Below are 18,197 nucleotides of genomic sequence, written 5' to 3'. Positions count from 1 at the left end.
GTGCCATATTCCTCAACCTCTCGGTTCTGGTGCAGTCCAATTTTCTATTAATGTCCCACAGCAGACTTGAAATAGGATGAACTCAAAAGGTTAGTTTATTTGCATACACTCAAAATGCGAAAGGAGAGTCACAACATGGCCTTCCCCGCTCAGACAGTAAAGAGAAGGATAAAGAAAAGATTTACACTGCAGAGACTACAGAGGAAAAAATGTTGCTTCACATGGGTTCCAGAGTCCAGAATCAAGTCCAATGAGATACTCCTTCATGGAGATTGGTGGGTGGAAATGCAAAACTGGATAATTCACTTTTCCAGTGATGTTGACTTCACACGGTGAGATAGGCATGCAGAGATGAATCAGACTTGTAGGTGATGGTATAGAATTTCCAGCATAATTAGTGTAGATGGGCGAGGTGTTCAACCTAGGCAGAGTTTTTCTTGTGAGGCTGCCAGTTAGATAGTAAACAGCAAGGCAATATTATTTGTTCCACAAGCCAGAGGCCCAGGTCACATGACTTCCACCTCAGCACACTTTGACAAAGGATGTTTATCCCTCGTCTGGGTCCCCTAGATTGTTAAATGTTTCAACCATTAAGAATTGAAAGGAAGGTTGTGGATCCTTTTAGCAGATGGGCAGACTCTTGTTGGCCAGCATGGGGTATGAAATGCAGATGGCCTTTGGACAGCTTTCTTTGAATTTGGCCTGTACAGCCCACAGGGGGTTGTTAGTGACTCCCCAGAAATAATGATATGCAAGTTTCCCTGATACTGCCGGGCAGTAAAAAAAAAAGCTCCAATAAGTTTGTTAAACATGATTTCCCTTTCAAATCCATGTTGGCTCTGCCCAATCCTTCCCTTATTTTCCAAGTGTCCTGTTATCACATCCTTTATTGTAGATTCTAGTATTTTCTCTATGCCTGATGTCTGGTTAACAGATGCGTTTTCTCTCTCCCTCCTTTCTTAAATAGCGGTGTTACATTTGCCACCTCCAATCTTCAGGAACCATTCATTGATCTACTATTCTACAGCCACCTCTTTCAACACTCTGGGATGTAGACCATCAAGTCCAGGGAGTTTATCTACTTTAGGTTCCATTAATTTCTCTAGTACTATTTTTTAACCAATATTGATAATGTGTAGTTCCTCATTTACACTAGTCCCTTGCTTCTCCATTATTTTTGGGTTTTCTGAGAGGTTTTTAGTATTTTCCTCCAAGAAGATCGACACAAAGTATTTGTTTAGTTTCTCTGCCATTTCCTTATTCCCCATTATAATGTTTTATGACTCCACTTGTAACGGCCCCACATTTGTTTTTGCTAATCTTTTCCTTTTTACATAACCTATAGAAACTTTTACAGTCTGGTTTTATGTTTCTCGCTAGGTTACTCTCATATTCTATTTACCCTCTCTTAATCTTTCTCTTGGTCCTCCTTTGCAGAATTCTTATAATGCTCCCAATCCTCAGGCTTACCATTTTTTGGCCACTTTATATGCCTCTTCCTTTGATCTAATTTAGGGAGGTAGTGGCGTAGTAGTATTGTCACTGACTAGTATTCCAAAGACCCCAGGGTAATGATCTGGGGACCTGGGTTCAAATCCCACCATGGTAGATGGTGAAATTTGAATTCAAGTGTAGTATCTGTTCTTATCAGTTTAATATCTGATACGTCCCTTATCTGGGGACCATATATTAAATTGATTTTTGGATGAAGGAGATGGAATAGGGGCTTGCTCTGTCCACTCCACGCATCGACCTGTATTGCAATACTTCTGGGAATGGAAAAAATAAAAGAAAAAATTTGGATTAAAAGTCTGATGATGGCGACGAATCAATTGCCGATTGTCATAAAAACTTGTCTGGTTCACTAACGTCCTTACCTGGTCTGGCCTACATGTGACTCCAAACTTACAGCAATGTGGTTGACCTTTAAATGCCCCCTGAACAAAGGTGGGCAATAAATGCTGGCCTAGCCAGTGATGCCCATGAACGAACAAAAAAAAAATCCTTGATTTCTTTCATTAGTCACAGTTGGAACACTGGGTTGGAGCCCAGCACTTGCTATGTTTTGTACATTAAAGGAATGTATTTTTGTTGTGAGCCATGTGTTAGTTCTTTAAATATTAGCCATCGCCTGCCCACCATCGTACATTTTAACATATTTTCCCCATCTACCATAGCCAATTTTCCCCTCATACCTTCATAGTTTCTTTGTTTAGATTTAAGATCCTAGTCTCTGACTGAATTACACCACTTTCTAAGGGAGGCAGGCAGCTGAAGATCAATTCCACCAGATCTTTCCCTTTTCCTGCTCACACTTTTTGTACGCAAAGACATGGGATCGGTGGGATGATGACATTTGTGAGAAATCCTGTAATTTCTATATTTTTGCGACCATCCTAAAGCGCAAGTCACCATCCTTGTCCTGAGACGCTCCTTCCAGCTGAAGCAGTGATTTACTTGTATTACATTTAGTATACTGTACGCTGCTCACAATGCAATCTCCTCGACATTGGAGAGATCAAACGCAAACTGGGTGACCGCTTTGCGGGATCTCCAATCAATCTGCAAGCATGATCCTGACCTTCTGGTTGCTGGCCATTTTAATGCTCTTGCGCTCACATTTTTATCCTTTGCCTGCTCCATTATCCATTTTATCCATTGTAGCTCGTTGCAAGCTTGAGGAGCAGCACCTCAGCTTCTGATTAGGCTCGGCACCTTCTGGACTCAACATTGAGTTCAACAACTTCAGAACATGAACTCTGTCCCCCATTTTGATTTATTTTGCCTGTGCCTTGTCTGTGTCTTGTTTTCATGTTTTTGCTTTCAGGTAGAGCTTATTTTTATTCTGCCATTAACACCTACCCTGGATCAATGCTTTGTTTCTTTACTACTATGGTTGCCACTCCTTTTGCCTATTGTTCCGTAACAACTTTTGTCATTTAATCTCTCCCGCCCTCTACTCTATCCCAAAGCTTCCCTTTTGTCCTACCCCTTCCTCCCCTTTCAACGACATAAAACATTTCTACCCCATTTCAGTTCTAAAGAGTAATTCAATTTGAAACGTTAACTCTGTTTCTCTCTCCACAGATGCTGCCAGACCTGCCAAGTTTTTCCAGCACTTTCTGTTTTTATTAACGTACAAGTGACATGGCTGTAGCCTACAGTGTAAAGGTGGGGCTGGGGCCCACATTGTGGTTTTCCAGTGCATTTGGCTACAAAACAATCACTTTAAAAGGGGAGTTCTTCAAATAACCTTTGGCCACAACAGTTTACACTTAGCCCCTGCACCCCACTGCCCATTGAATCAGCAGGGTGAATCCTATATTCCTAACAGCTGCAGAGAAAGCACTCGAGGAGCAATGTAAATGGCACAGGCAACTGCCCTGTCTTCCTTTATGAAGCTGAATCAATTCCAGAAATTTGGTATAGGGTCAACCGTCATTCCAGACTGGCTGCCAGAGATCTCACCCCACCGCAAATGGGGCAAAAAAAAATTTAGCCTCCAGTATTTTAAGAATGTGAAAATCCTAAGATGGGCCAATATGTTAAACACCAGCTGGTTGTGTGATTGTGCCTGGCATTGCCAGCCTTTCCTTGTTGGTTGGCTACTCGTGAAGAGTAGTGGTACCAGATGCTGAAAAGGAATCTTCTGCCATTTGTACTGCATGATTTCAAAGAGATGCAACTGGTAAAGAATTGCATTGCATTTAGTTACAATCACAACTTTTCTAGTTTTAGATGTGTCCTAATTTGAGAAAGGAGCCCAATGGCCAGCAATTTGCAGCCTCTTTGTAGCCTGAACTCTTGACTCTATCAATCACTCAGGCTGAATCCAGCAATGTGCAACCTCAGTCCTCTGATCAATCTCAAATTGAACATTATATCCAACATCTGGCACATCATAATGTCTGTCTTTTCCTACATATGGAACATTACCCACCTCCACCCCATCCAATAAATTCAGCCCTCCCTTTGCACATTGAACTCACAATGTTGAAACCTTCAATTATGTCTTGAGGATTAATTTTCTTTTTATCAAATGTTTTCCTTGCAATCCTTCCCCACTAAAGCTTCACAAAATCCAGAACTCCATGCCTGCGCCAGCACACCTATTAACTCAATCTTTGTTAAATTTCACTGGATCACAATCCCCAAGTGAAAAGATTTCAAGATCCTCTTTCTATGCTCAGATTCCTCCTCGACATTGTGCTGGCCTTTCTAGGACACCTTTTCCAGCTGTAGATTCTAGTTTGCACTGTCTGTTCCTCTGATTCACTCCCACTTGCTCCATTTTACCATTAGAGGCTGCTTTTTAAGCAACCCCAATATTGTCCTTTGGAATTTCTTCTGAAAAAATCTTAGCTTTTCTATCCTCTTGCTGCCTTCAAAGACCTCCATTAAAGCCTATCTCTAATTGTGCCTTGGGTCTCTTCCCCCTAAACCTTTCATGTCTTGCTCAGTGCCCACCTGCTTACTGCTCTGAGATATTTTTCTGCATGAGTGTTTCCTGGGAGGACTTAGTAAGCTGAGCACCCCTGGATGAACGTGCAGCCATTTACATGACTGCTGATACAAAGGCACTGCTGCTGAAGTTGAGTTGCTACCATTTAGACTGCCAGCAGAAGAAAAATCAACACCAGTTTTCACATTCATGTCACTTGTAAAACCTAGCCCTCTGCCCCTTGTAGATTATATTAGTTACAAAAAATTCCAGTGCTAATTCAAAACCTTTATCCTTGTTCACATTCATCCATGGCCTCACTGTTTGCTACCACTACAACCTCCTCCAGCCCTAAACCCTAGGCTGAATCCTTCAATCTTCTTATCCTGGCTTGCTCCACATGTGCATTTTGCTTGTCTTTCTATCATCACTCATTAGTAGATCTAGACTATGTGTTGCCCTTATCCCTGCATCTCCCACCCTGAACCCACTTGCCTTGTTGCCTCTCAGAAGCCTCTTTAAAAAAAAGCATCATACCTTTGACTACTTCTTCAAAATCTTCTGTTGTTTCTCAGTTTGTGTTTATCCTATACCAACACTGTGGGACGTTGGACCATGTTAAATAAATGCAAAAAAATACAGCATGCTATTAAAGTTAGGAACCAACTTTAAACAGTCATCTGATTCATTTTAACTTCCATTTAATAGTGTAAATATCGTAACTTTTGTCTAAAGGATTTTTTGCCACCCTAAAAATAATTTGCTGAATATCTTTTTGTGCCAGTTCAACCCCCAGTGAAATTGTCCCTCCACACAATTAATATAGTGTTTCCTTCAAAGTGACAAAACAGAAACTTTTATTAGTATAGCCCATTAATATTGGCCTATAATGTATGTATAATCAGGGTAGTTTCTATAGCACCCAGAACTGCAGTTACATTTCAGCACTGCAGTTACTTTTCAGAACAGCTTTCTGTGTTGGTTATGACACTCTTTGGACCTGTTCCTAATGAAGTTCATAATGAGGCTGCTGGGAACTGTGCATTCAAGACAAAGGCTACCATTTCCTTGTGATGTGTATAAGGTTACAGTCAAACACTAGGCCCCAAATGCCTGCTTTTACTACTTGTCTGCTTTCTTTGGGATAGCTCTTATTGTGAGCTGTGTAAATGAATTAAATACAGGCTTTTGTACTAAGCCTCCAACAAAGCGGGCGGATTTCTTTTTTTCATTACCTTTTTACAAGAGCATGAGCAAATAACAAATGCCAAAAACGAAAGAATAGATTTAATGGAAATTGTGTACATTATTTGTGCATCAAACATGTGGCTCACATTTAGTTCTCTTATAGACCGTGTCCCATTTGATGGATTTCTGATGAGATCTTTTGTCGTGGGACTGCTGGAAATCAATGGCACATAAAGGAGGGGGTGTCCTGTAACAATCTGCCACTCAGACCACCGCTCTTCAGTATCCTGAATCGACAACCAATTAAGTTGTTGACAAGTTAGCCTCTGAGCACATACTGAGGTAAATTGTGGTTGGCAGTGTTTATTTAGCTGGGGTGACTTTGGTTAAATTGTCTTTTAAGCTTCATTGTCAAAGCAGAAGAAGCCTGGTTAATGTTCCATTATAAAAGTTAGGCAAATCTTGCGGAGATGTTGTAGTATAGTGTACACAGAAAGTCTGTTAATTCACCATTTACAAGCATGAAATGATATGCCTTGCATTCAAACTCAGGTAATTCTTAGAATAAAATCTGAATGAACAATCAATGTTTAACACATAATTATTTATTTTCAGTTTAAAGAAATGAGAATCCATTGAGCTTCTCATCTTGGATTCACTCCAGATTGAAACAAAAGAAAGACTTGCATTTATATAGTACTTTTCACGATCATCGGACATCTCAAAGTGCTTTACAGCCAATGAAAAAGTTTTGAAGTCTACTCACTGTTGTAATGTAGGAAATGTGACAGCTAATTTATGCACAGCAAGATCCCACAAACAGCAACGTGATAATGATCAGATAATGTGTTTTTGTGATGTTGATAAATACTGGCCAAGCCACTCGGCTTAACTCCCCTGCTCTTCTTTGAAATAGAGCCATGGGAGCTTTTAGGTCCGTTTGAGAGGGCAGACTCTGTTATGGAGGTGTGTTGATGTCAATTATTAAATTTCAATTTCATCTGCTGGACTTGCATATGGAACTTTTTTAAAAGGCAGTTTCAAGTGTTGAAACAAAGAGTGACTTAAGATGGCTGCCACAGGTCACCTGACACATCTCCAACAGCAAGTTGGTCCAGTTTTTGGAATTTTCCAAATTAGGACATGCCCAGGCAAACCTCCAGTGGAATTTTGCACCTGCTGATGTCAAGGATTATTTCAAAGATAGACTGAAACTTAAAATGGCTGTCACCATTTGTATCATGATAAAATGGACATTCTATTCGATCAGGCAGATGGGACAATGGCTACGTTGGGGGTGTTGATATGTTCTTCCTAGCTCATCGGGGAAGAATGGGCTATTCAGAAGCGATGACTTGGACATTAAAAAAATTAATCACCTAGGCCATAACACAATGGCCAAGATCTATCCAGACATGAGCTAATCAATTACTTTCTGTGAAATACTCAAATGATTATGGAGAGAGAGGTCACGTGATTGAGGTCGCCATTTTGAAATGTCTTTTATTACAACACCCTGGTTGCTTTTGAGGCGGTCTACAGAAGAAAGATCTGAACAAAGCTGTGTGTGTCTGTCTCTCTCCATTTCAACTAAAGTGAACTCTGCCTGCTTATATCATACTGGAGACAATAGACAGAGAAATTCTGAAGAAGACTTCACATTCCAAAGCAGCATTTTTAGAAAAAAAAACAAAGACTGCCATTTAAAGCACTGCCTGAACCACGAGCAACAGCAAAAAGCCTCATAATCTGTGAACTCTATTTATTTGCCTTTTATCGTGACATCTTAATTTGGTCAAAAGTTAACTTCTACTTTATAACTTGTAATTTTGCACCTGTGTGTGTGCATTGTGATAGTTGTGACCTGTGTTTACCTCTTTAGATATTTTTATATTTTTACCTCGGTGGGTTTTAGCAGCATAAAAACCAATCCCTTCTGTGTTTAAACTCAAGAAAGCCTGTCGGATTGAGTTCATTACAATCAATATATAAACGGTTAAGTACATTCACTAAATTTGCACTTTTATCCATATAAAGCTCAAAAAAACACTTACAGTCAATCGAGAAGCGGGAAAAGGGGAGAATCCTTGCACCCATCTTCACCTGATCATAACTCCTCAGTTTAACGTCTCATCTGAAAGGCAGCACATCCAACAGTTCAGCACTCCCTCGTTACTGCGCTGGAGTATCAGCCTTGATTTTTGTGCTCAAGTCCTAGAGTGGGACTTGAACCCTGAACCTTGTGACTTAGAGGCGAGTGTGGCCCCAACTGAGCTGCAGCTTTCGCTGTAAACTCGTATCACTTGCTCCCAAAATTGACCCCTGGAATAAATTTATCTCTGAGCAGGTTGGGAATGAAAGTAGAATTACTTGTCAAATCTCTTGCATAGTAGCTGCTCCAAGTTATTTCGGTTAATATCAGCCTCCCTAATTCAGAAGTGAGGGGTATAATCTAGAGACTTTTTTTTGTCTTTGTTAATGAAGTATTTGAACACATTGCCCAATGGTTTCACAGCCCCTTTATTGGGAAATCAAGTATTTTGTTTCGGAATTGGAGAAATTTGTATTGTGAAATTTTCTATCCAATGCCTTGGTGGAAGCAAACCTTTTGTTAATTTGTGCTTAAAACTTGAGTTATTGTGACTCTTCCTGCTTTTTTTTTTCTTTCTGCCCCTCCCATCCTACTTAACTTTTACATGTGATAATCGAGGACTTTTTTCTCTCCCTGTAGCTTGGGAACACTGAGACAAATTACATCGATTCAACTTTCCTATTGTGATTGGAGAAGATCCAAAATTCTGACCTTTGCATATTCCAGCAGTAAGAGTAGACCTGAGGAAGAATGGTGGAATGCAGATGGAAAGCATCAACTGTCCTGCTCCGATTTTAACGCTGATCTTCCATTTCTATTTCTCCAAAATGAATGAAGGAATTTTAAAGAGTGAAGAAAGCTGATTTTTTGTTAATTACCGCATAATTTCCACCTGGCAAGAATGGTGAGCCACCATCTTGAACTGCTACAGTCTATCTAGTGCAAGTACACCAATATCGCTGTTAGGAAGGGAGTTCCAGGATTTTGACCCGGTGACATTGAAAGAAAGATGATATAGTTCCAAGTCAGGATAGTGTGTGGCTTGGGAGGGGAACTTGCAATTGAGGGTTTTTCCATGCATCTGCTGCTTTTGTCCTTCTAGGTGGTAGAGGTCACAGCTTTGGAAGGTGCTGTTGAAGGAACCTTGGCAAGTTGCTGCAGTGCATTTTGTCGATGGCACACACTGACTGCGGGTATTGTCCAATGGTGGTGGATGGAGTGAATGTTTTAGGTGGTGGATGGGGTGCAGGTCAAGTGGGCTGCTTTGCCCTGGGTGGTATTGAGCTTTTTGAGTGTTGTTGAATCTGTCTGGGGTTGAACATGAGAAATAGCATCTTAGATGAGGTACAGGCATCCAGTGTGAGGGGAGAGATTTTCAGGAAAAAAATAAAATTGCAGTATTAATAACCCAAGTGATTTTTTTCAAAAAGAAAATGAATTCGCTAGATGCAATGTTAACTTGTAATGCTGATATTTGTTGCCCTGAGGTTTGATATAACTGATTGGCTTGCTAGGCCATGTTAGAAGGCAGTGAAGTGTTAACCACATCAGTGTGGAGTCACATATCAGCCAGAAAGGGTAAGGATGGCAGGTTTCCATCCCTAAAGGATAGTTCAATCTGCGCCTCCCTCCCTAACAGCTCTGTGGGTGTACCTATACAACGTAGACTGCAATGCTTAAAGAAGGTGGCTCACCATCACCTTCTCAAGGGCAATTAAGGATGGGCCATAAATGTCAGCCTCACCCATATCTCATGAAAGAATGAAATAAGTTGGATTTTTATAACAATACAACAGCTTCATATTCACTTTTACGAATACCAGCTTTTTATTTCCAGATTTTTTTGAATTGAATTTCAGTTCTCCAGCTGCCATGCTGGGATTTGAATTTACGCTCTCTGAATTGTTGACCTAACCCTCTGAATTAGTGGTCTAGCAATATATAAGTATGCTACTGTACCCCAAGCTCCTTAGTGGTATGTTCTGTTTGAAATAAAACCTGAACATTATACACAAAACCCAACAGCCCAGTATTGCAACCTTTTGCACCACATACACTCGTTGTTATAAGTAGAATTTATTTTTTTCTGTATTGACTCTTGATAACGTGAGATAGTGATGGATGATGTCAGTCTATCATATCCTTCTGCACAGTATACCCCTGTGGTAGCACTTGTTAAAATGACTGGATGGATATTTGCAGGGGTACATATTAGAATCACATTGTTATAAAGACATACAGAATAACACAATATCACCCAAAATTAATTCATTGTTACAGCAGGTTTGACAATTTATTATGTCAGTGTAATTGGATTCATTGCCTTTTTTAAAGGGAAGTAAGTTCCCCTAAAAAGAAAGTCTTTCGATACAGAGCTGAAGTGCTGCAATGCACTGCCATAAATATCTATCAGTTCAAAGTTCAAGTACAAGAACTTTATTGCAGCATGAGTGTAGCTTTATATTAGAAAAAATATTTTAAGAAACTTTTCCAACAGTTCCAAAGCTGAACTTGAAGCTATCCATATCCATGAGGAATTTAGCCAGTTCTTTAAAAAAAAAAAATTGCACAATCAAAATTTGAAAGATACAGAAGAGGAGAGGCATGTCCTGGTTGGTTGTCTGTGAAGCTTCCTGTTTTTGCGGTTATATTCCTTTGTTAGGTGATCTCTGTGACGTAAACTGGTTGCTATGAGGATGTACCGCAGAGGGATCCAGATTCTGCATATTACCTGCCAAATGGGATCCAGGTGGAGCAGGTGACTTACACCTACACAAACATAGCAACCTGGCAAGTGATAACCCCTTCATTGCCAGAGGCCGGCTTCACTCATTTTAATTAAAGTCAGTCAGAAACCTTGGGGTTGATTTAGAGATTTAGGGCAGTGAGTGCTGTCCTTGCTAGCAACCTCCATCTCCCAATAATGAATTTAAGACAATGAATCCCTTGTCCCCCACCGTTCAGGCAGAGGGGTGTGGGGAGTTAGTGCATAGTTGTGCCACTTTCCGCAGTCTGTTACTTAGCTCCCCACAGAACAGGCACCAGAAGGCTGGCATTCCCAGGTAGGTGTGGGAGCCTAATGATGTCACGATGCCATTTTAATGAAACAAAAATTTCTGGAAGTCTGCACAGGGCCAAACCCTACTACTGGACCTGGCAGGAATCATTGAATTGGCCAGAAGAGGTAAAGGTAGGTATATGTGTAACTTTTCAAAGGATTCCTTTTAAGCCAGGAGCACTTGGGCATCCCAAGCACTCGGCCTCATCTCTCCCCCGTCTCTCTGTCTCTCTCCCTGTCAGTCACAGTCTCTCTCTCCCTCCCCTTCTCTGTCTCTCTGTGTGTGTGTGTCTCTCTCTCCCTCTATCTCTTTCTCTCTCTCCCCCTCTGTCTCTCTCAATTTCCCTCCCTCTGTCTGTCTGTCTCTCTCTCTCTCTCACCCTCTGTCTCTCTCTCTCTCTCCCTCTGTGTCTCTCTTTCTCTCCCTCTGTGTGTGTGTCTCTCTCTCCCTCTGTGTGTGTGTCTCTCTCTCACTCTCCCCCTCTGCCTCTCTCTTTCTCTCCTCCTGTCTCTCTCACTCTCCCTCCCTCTGTCTCTCTGTCTGCCTCTCTCCCTCTGTCTCTCTCTACCTGTCTCTCTCCCTCACCCTCTCCCTCTGTCTATCTGTCTCTCTCCCTCTCTGTCTCTCTCTCCCCCTCTGTGTCTCTCTCTCTCCCCCTCTGTCTCTCTCACTGTCCTTCCCCCTCTCTCTCTCCCCCCCCCTCTGTCTGTCTCTCTCTTTCTTTCCCCCCCCCCCACCCCAACACACATAATAGTATCCCTGCTGCTCTACTCAGCAGAAGTGTGTCCCGAGTTAAAATCAGCCCAATTTTTTTACATTGGTACAATTCTTTTGTTGCTACAATTTTATGCATCCAGTGAAAGGGAAAGATCTCTATCTTGACCAAATAAAAACATATTGGTTTAGAGATATGGCCGCACAGTTTGTAGGGTGCTGAATGGGCCCCTGAACCTCCAATGTGGTGGGAATAAGGCACATGTTTATTACAGCAACTTGCATTTATATAGCAACCTTAATGCAGTAAAATGTCCCAAGGTGCTTCAAAGGAGGGAATTTCAGATAAAATTTGACACCAAGCCACGTAGCAAGATATCAGGCTAGGTAAAGTAGATCTAAATACACCTCTTAGAGGAAAGAGAAGTGGAGAGATTTAGAGACGGCTAGAGGTTAGAACCTTGACATTTGAAGGCACAGCTGCTAATGGTGGAGTGAAGAAAATCAGGGGTGCACAAGAGGTCAGAATCGGAGGAGTGCAGATATCTCAGAGAATCGGAGGAGTGCAGATATCTCAGAGAATCGGAGGAGTGCAGATATCTCAGAGAATCGGAGGAGTGCAGATATCTCAGAGAATCGGAGGAGTGCAGATATCTCAGAGAATCGGAGGAGTGCAGATATCTCAGAGAATCGGAGGAGTGCAGATATCTCAGAGAACTGTAGGGCTGGACTGCTGCTGGAGGGGTAGCCATGCCATTGTTCACCCACCTCCAGCAAGATCACCCAGCAGCTGGAATGTGCTGGTCCGCTGACCTGACACCTTAATCTGCAAGTTTGCTCTCAGTCCTTGCTTCAAATGCACTTTCACAGGTCTGGGAAGTTTCCATTCTATGGGAGCAATAGTTTGTATTTTTTTTAAAATGATGTCCATGATGGTTAAACCAGTTTTGTGCTACTATAGTTGAGGAGGGGTTGAATGGCTCCCCTCTTTTTCCTTGTCTTGTTTGACCACAACAGGTTTTTTTTTTTTAAAACAGATAATCTGGCTAATTCTGTGAGTGTTTAACTGTTTAAAAGCTGTGACCATAAAAGACTTGATCAGACAGGGTTTATTGAGTTTTTAAAAGAAAAAATAGTTTTTATTGAACTTAACCTGGTCTAAGTAAGATAATAAAAAAAAGCTCCAACTTTGACTGACTGACACACAAACGCACACTCTCTCGAGGTTCACACATACACACGCGCTCTCGGGGTTTACACACCCTCTCGGGGTTCACACACGCACTTGAGGTTCACACACACACAAATAGATTACCGACATGGGAGGGTAATTAAGTAATTTAGAGTCCAGTAAAATTAAAGGGGTATTATGCTCTTGAGAGGTTGGTGACCTCAGTTGAGTTTTTAAAATCTCTGTCTGTGACACCTGTAGTCAAAATCAGCAGACAGTCCAAAACCTCCCAGTTGGATGGAAAAAGGGAAAGAACCCACTCAGGGTCTTGTTCCTTCAGTGTCTCAGTTGCTTGTCCAGTTCTGCAGAGAAAACAGGTGCATAAACACACAAAGGGTTGGTTTGCCACATGACCTTCTTGCTCCAATTACCCAGTTACCCAAATATGGCCATGGCTAGGGTATTCCAGTTACCTTGATTAGATTGTGGCTGGGAATTTCTCTCTCAGCCAGGGCCCTATTGTTTAAGTGATCATGTCTAATGGTTTATCTCCACTCATTTAACTACCTAGATAATTGTCTGAACGCCTTACTGATGGGACAGAAGATGGCTCTCATTCACCTCTTTCAAGGCCATTGTTCCAGATGTGGCTTTGCAGGCGGATTGTCTCTATTTCAATAGTTTTGGAATGTAGAAGGAACAGTGATGCAAATGTGCAGCCATCTTTGACTGCAACCCGAATTCACTGGGGAATGTGGCTTTAGTCCTTTCAAAAATCAATCAATTCTAGCCAGTAAATTCAAACATTTTTTTAATATAAAGCATAGTTTCACAACATTAGTCAAAAAAACCTTTAAAAAGCAGAAGGTTTTGTTGGGTGCAGTTCAATTAAGAACTCTTTACACAGTTAGAATAATGGTTATCTTGATATTAGAACCTAATTGAAGCTGAAGAAATCCTAGTCAAGGATTCATGTGAATGCCATTAATCCCTGCTTTTAACTCCAAGCTATTTGTAAGCTCTTCTTTTGGTTTGGAATATTTAAAACTGAAACCACTAACTCTTGCCATTCTGCAGCATGATCCAATGTTTGGCTGCTTTTTACAGTTGCTGCTCTGTGATGCAGTGAGTCAACTGTCTATCTTATGTCCTGTAAATTCTTCTCAGTTGTTTCAATACAGCTTTACACTAGGATTTTTTTTGTCCATTATTTTCTTTTCCCTTTTTGCATTATAGTATGTCCCCCCATCACATGCACAATTTTCTTCTCCAAAGGAGAGAGTTCCAGTCAGATATTAGACGCTGCCTTGACCTCGTGTTATAAAAGTCTTAAAAGAGTGCCCTTCAAGAACATGAAAAGATGCAATATGTGAGCTTTTTGTCCATTTTGTCGATATGAAGGGGCATGCTCCCTCTATTTAACTTATATGCTGTCTATCTTTTTGCCTTACCAATTTTCTCCCCTTCAGCTCTGAAAGCATTGAGTCTTCTCTGGAGACAAGTCAAGGATACTGGATGCCCTCCAATACCGCATTCAATCAACACTGTTCACTTGTGACCTCCAACAGTGATAGTTAACAGTCTAAGTCACTATAGGTCATCACATCAGAGCCTAATGCTGGTTCCTACTGAATGAATGTGCCGAGCTGTCAAGAGATGTTTCTGTTCTCTTGGTGATTCCTTCCATGCCATGTGCCAATTATAGATCAGTTATAGGTCATAAGTGCCCTGTACCCTAAGCTTTCAACAATGCTGCTACCAGGTTTGCCTCTCACTTGTGGTTTGTTGTCCTCCCAGTTGGAAAGAACTCTGGGTCTCCTCAATGTTCCCTCTAGTAGTTATCTTGCTTAGACATGGTAAATCTCTGCATTGAAGCTCTTGTGCACTATCACCTTGTAGATTCTTCTCCTAAGTTTTTATTTCTTTATGCTTGTGCACCTGCATAATTTTCTGAATATTGAGCAAGCATATGAGGTGCCCATTTCCTTCGGAGTTTAGTGAGGCCTTTTATACTTTTTCTTGTTATATCTGTTGTTTCTTCTTTTGACAAATGGGTCGGTAACCAGAGATCATAGATTTAAAATAATTGGCAGAAGAACTATGAGGAAAATGAAGAGAATATTTTTGACTTGAAAGTTTGTTAAGATGTGGAATGTGCTACTTTGAAGAGCTGAGGGAGAAAAGCTGAAATGTAGAACTAAATTGGACAGCTCTTTCAAAGAGTATAATGGGCTGAATGATCTCTTTCTGTGTTGCGAGATTCTATGATTCTCTGTTCATTTCTGTTATAGCAGATGGGATATGAATCCATGATATCCATTTTTTGCCACTTAGGGAGGTTATCACTTAAGGAATGGTATCTATTGAACTCCTAGAGTTTTAAGAAATGAGTATTATTCCATATCAGTATCACATTAGTATCCAAATCCATACTTAAACATGTCTATCTCAGTTAGACCTTTAAGTAAGACCAGGTTTATCCAGTTCTAGTGAAAATCACTCTCAGAATAAACTTACCTAGTAAGCAGTAAAATAAGAGAAAATGAAATAATTGGAGCAGGTATAACGTATAGGCTGGTGTCAAATATTCATCCTTTTACTTTAAAAGGCAGATCACAAGTGTTTGTAAGAATAAGCGATGTTCTCCATTTGATCTAAGCACTGCCTTTTGCTAAATCTATTTCTACACTCTAGCTGTGTGTGGCCTGGAAGGTCACTGGCTGTTGTAAAGAGGTTTTGATAGCACTGTGAGATACTGCTGGGCTAAAAACTCTCTGTAAGCCCACCCACATTTGCAAAAACGTTGGCTGTGTTGCAGTTGTATCCTCATGTTGACAGGTTGTGTTGTGGAGTATAAACAAGGATCTTATTGCAATGGTTCTGTTTTTTAAGATGGACCTCAAAGCAAATACATAGGAATAATCCTTTAACCCTCAACTTGGCAAGTTAAAAGAATCTCATAATGTATTTTGTAGGAAAAGTGCAACATAGAATGGATGGACATGTGTTTGCACTTTGTAGTTCACATTTAGCCCCTAATCTTAGCCAGACAACTGTTGGTAGCTGCCAAGACAGTTATTGAGCAAGGAGGAAAGATTGAAGGGATAATAAAACCCTTGGCAGTGGCACCACTTCATTCTGAATTCAGGATGTGTAATGTGCGAAGGGGCAGGTTGCTTGCTGACATTTTCACCAAGGTACACTCACAGAGATTCAAGAAGAGGAATAAGAAAAATATCTTTTAGAAGTTTTGAGCATTTTGCGTGGAATAAAACTTGCCCTTATCCATGTCTCCTCCAGATTCTTTTATTCCAGTGCTCCCCTGCTCTGCCTCCCACCTACCATTCTCTGTCAACCTGCATCCTAATTCACACGAAGACCCATTCACCATTGCCCCTGTGCTCACCCATCACCCCCGTACTTGCTGACCTACTTTGGCTCCTGCAATGCTTTGATGTTAAAATTCTCATCCTTGATTTCAAATTCCCCTAGATCTCATCCCTCCGTATGTCTGCAACCTCCTCCAGCCCTACAAACTTCTGAAATCTTTGCACTCCTCCAATTCTGATCTTTTGCACCTCCCAGATTTCTGTCGCTCAACTATTTTGTTGGCTGTGCCGTCAGCTGTTTAGACCCCAAGGTTTGGAATTCCCTACCCCAAATCTCCCTGTCTCTCCACCTCTCTCCCCTCCTTTAAAATGCTCCTTAAAACCTACTCTTTGACCAAGTTTTTGGTCATCTGTCCCAACATCTCTTTATGGCTCAGAATCCAATTTTAACTGTGAAATAGTGGGAATGTTAAATGAAGATGTCCAAAAGTTTGCTCACAACCAGAACGTAAGGACATCTTTACCAGCGTGTTGCATGAGTCATGTTTTGCTGCAGCATTCCAGTGCTACTATTCACAGTGACAAACTTGCCAAAGTAGCATTAAATCTCAAGGATGCGATGCATTTGCATGGAAGCTTGGAGATATTTGCATTTGTCAAAATTAGACTGCTGCTAACTGAGATTTCCTGCAAAAACGGGAACTGACTTCAAACCCATTGAAATGAGCGGAGCTGTGTTTTCTCTACCATGAACCACTGAGAGAGAGGACACATTTCTTTCTTTAAATGAAATTTAGTGACTCAGGAGGGGGTGGAGTGTGTGTGGAAAGTGAAACCTGGCATGTCTGTGGTGGAGCTGTCTAACTATGTGGTTCTCACAGGTTTTAATGCTGCATATAAAGCGACTATGTTTGGAGAAGATAAACTGAATCTATAGCAGCAGTTTGGGTTTGACGGCCTAAAATTGTGGAGTGCTGTCAAGTTAATGACAGTCTAGCTACCAGCGATTGATATGGCTCCTGTTTAATGTACTATTGTTACTGTATTGGACTGGACTGGAACAAACCTGCAAGCCTGTCTATAGGTGTTGTCAGTTACTGCGATGACTAAACCAACCCCATAACCTGAGGGGAAATGTTAAGACTGCATCAAGGTCAGTCAGATAAAATAACTACATAACAACACAATGCAAAAAACCCAGTGGCTGCAATTGTGTTTCATGCCTTTGTTACCTCTAAACTTAGCTATTCCAACACACCTCTGGCTGATGTCTCAGATTCTACTCTCCATAAAGTTGAGGCCAACCAAAACTCTGCCCTAGTCATAACTCGGAACAAGCCCAATTCACCTATCCTATTCCTCACACCCTGCTTCCTGTAAGGACTCCATCCCATTCTCTCAGTTCCTTTGCCTCCGTCGCATCTGTTCCGATGATGCCACTTTCCAAAACAGTTCTTCTGACATGTCTCCGTTCTTCCTCAACCAAGGTTTTCCACCCACAATAGTTGACAGGGCCCTCAACCGTATCTGGCCCATCTCCTGTGCATCCGTTCTCACAGCTTCCTCTCTCTCCCAGAACCATGACCCCTTGCCCTCACTTTTCACCCCACCAACCTTCGCATTCAAAGGATCATCCTCCGCCATTTCTGCCAACTCCAGCATGATGCCAACACCAAACACACCTTCCCTTCTCCCCCCTTGTCAGCATTCCCGTAGGTACTATTCCCTCTGGGACACCCTGGTTTACTCCTCCATCACCCCCTATAACTCAACCCCCTCCCACGGCACCTTCCCATGTAACTGCAGAAGGTGCAACACCTGCCCCTTACTTCCCCCCTCCTCACGATCCAAGGGCCCAAACACTCCTTTCAAGTGAAGCAGCATTTCACTTGTACTTCCCTCAATTTAGTCTACTGCATTCAATGCACCCAATGCAGTTTCCTCTACATTGGGGAGACCAAACGCAGACTGGGTGACCGCTTTGCAGAGCACCTGTGGTCTGTCCGCAAGCATGACCCAGACCTTCCTGTCGCTTGCCATTTCAACACTCCACCCTGCTCTCATGCCCAAATGTCTTTCCTTGGCCTGCTGCAATGTTCCAGTGAAGACCAAGGCAAACTGGAGGAACAGCATCTCATCTTCCGATTAGGCACTTAACAGCCTTCCGGACTTAACATTGAGTTCAACAACTTCAGATCATGAA

The 18,197-nt window shown here is 41.6% G+C and overlaps 1 protein-coding gene and 1 pseudogene across 3 annotated transcripts in view; both read left to right on the top strand.

Moving 5' to 3' along the window:
* The first annotated feature begins 1,615 nt into the window (after positions 1-1,615).
* On the top strand, positions 1,616-1,789 carry LOC121288735 (annotated as a pseudogene).
* Positions 1,790-10,480: 8,691 nt separating this feature from the next.
* The window catches only part of LOC121287805, a 53,876-nt gene continuing 46,159 nt past the window's right edge, over positions 10,481-18,197 (top strand). The window contains exon 1 of one of the 3 annotated variants that reach the window (XM_041205731.1): positions 10,481-10,911. In XM_041205731.1, the coding sequence (XP_041061665.1) occupies positions 10,801-10,911 (111 nt within the window). In that variant the 5' untranslated portion in view covers positions 10,481-10,800. Of the gene's footprint in view, positions 10,912-17,010; positions 17,148-18,197 lie in introns of those variants that run through there. The other 2 variants (XM_041205733.1, XM_041205732.1) reach the window with 2 other exon arrangements.

Source organism: Carcharodon carcharias, chromosome 15 (genome assembly GCF_017639515.1).
Source record: "Carcharodon carcharias isolate sCarCar2 chromosome 15, sCarCar2.pri, whole genome shotgun sequence".
Taxonomy (NCBI): domain Eukaryota; kingdom Metazoa; phylum Chordata; class Chondrichthyes; order Lamniformes; family Lamnidae; genus Carcharodon; species Carcharodon carcharias.
This window is presented reverse-complemented; position numbering and strand designations above follow the sequence as displayed.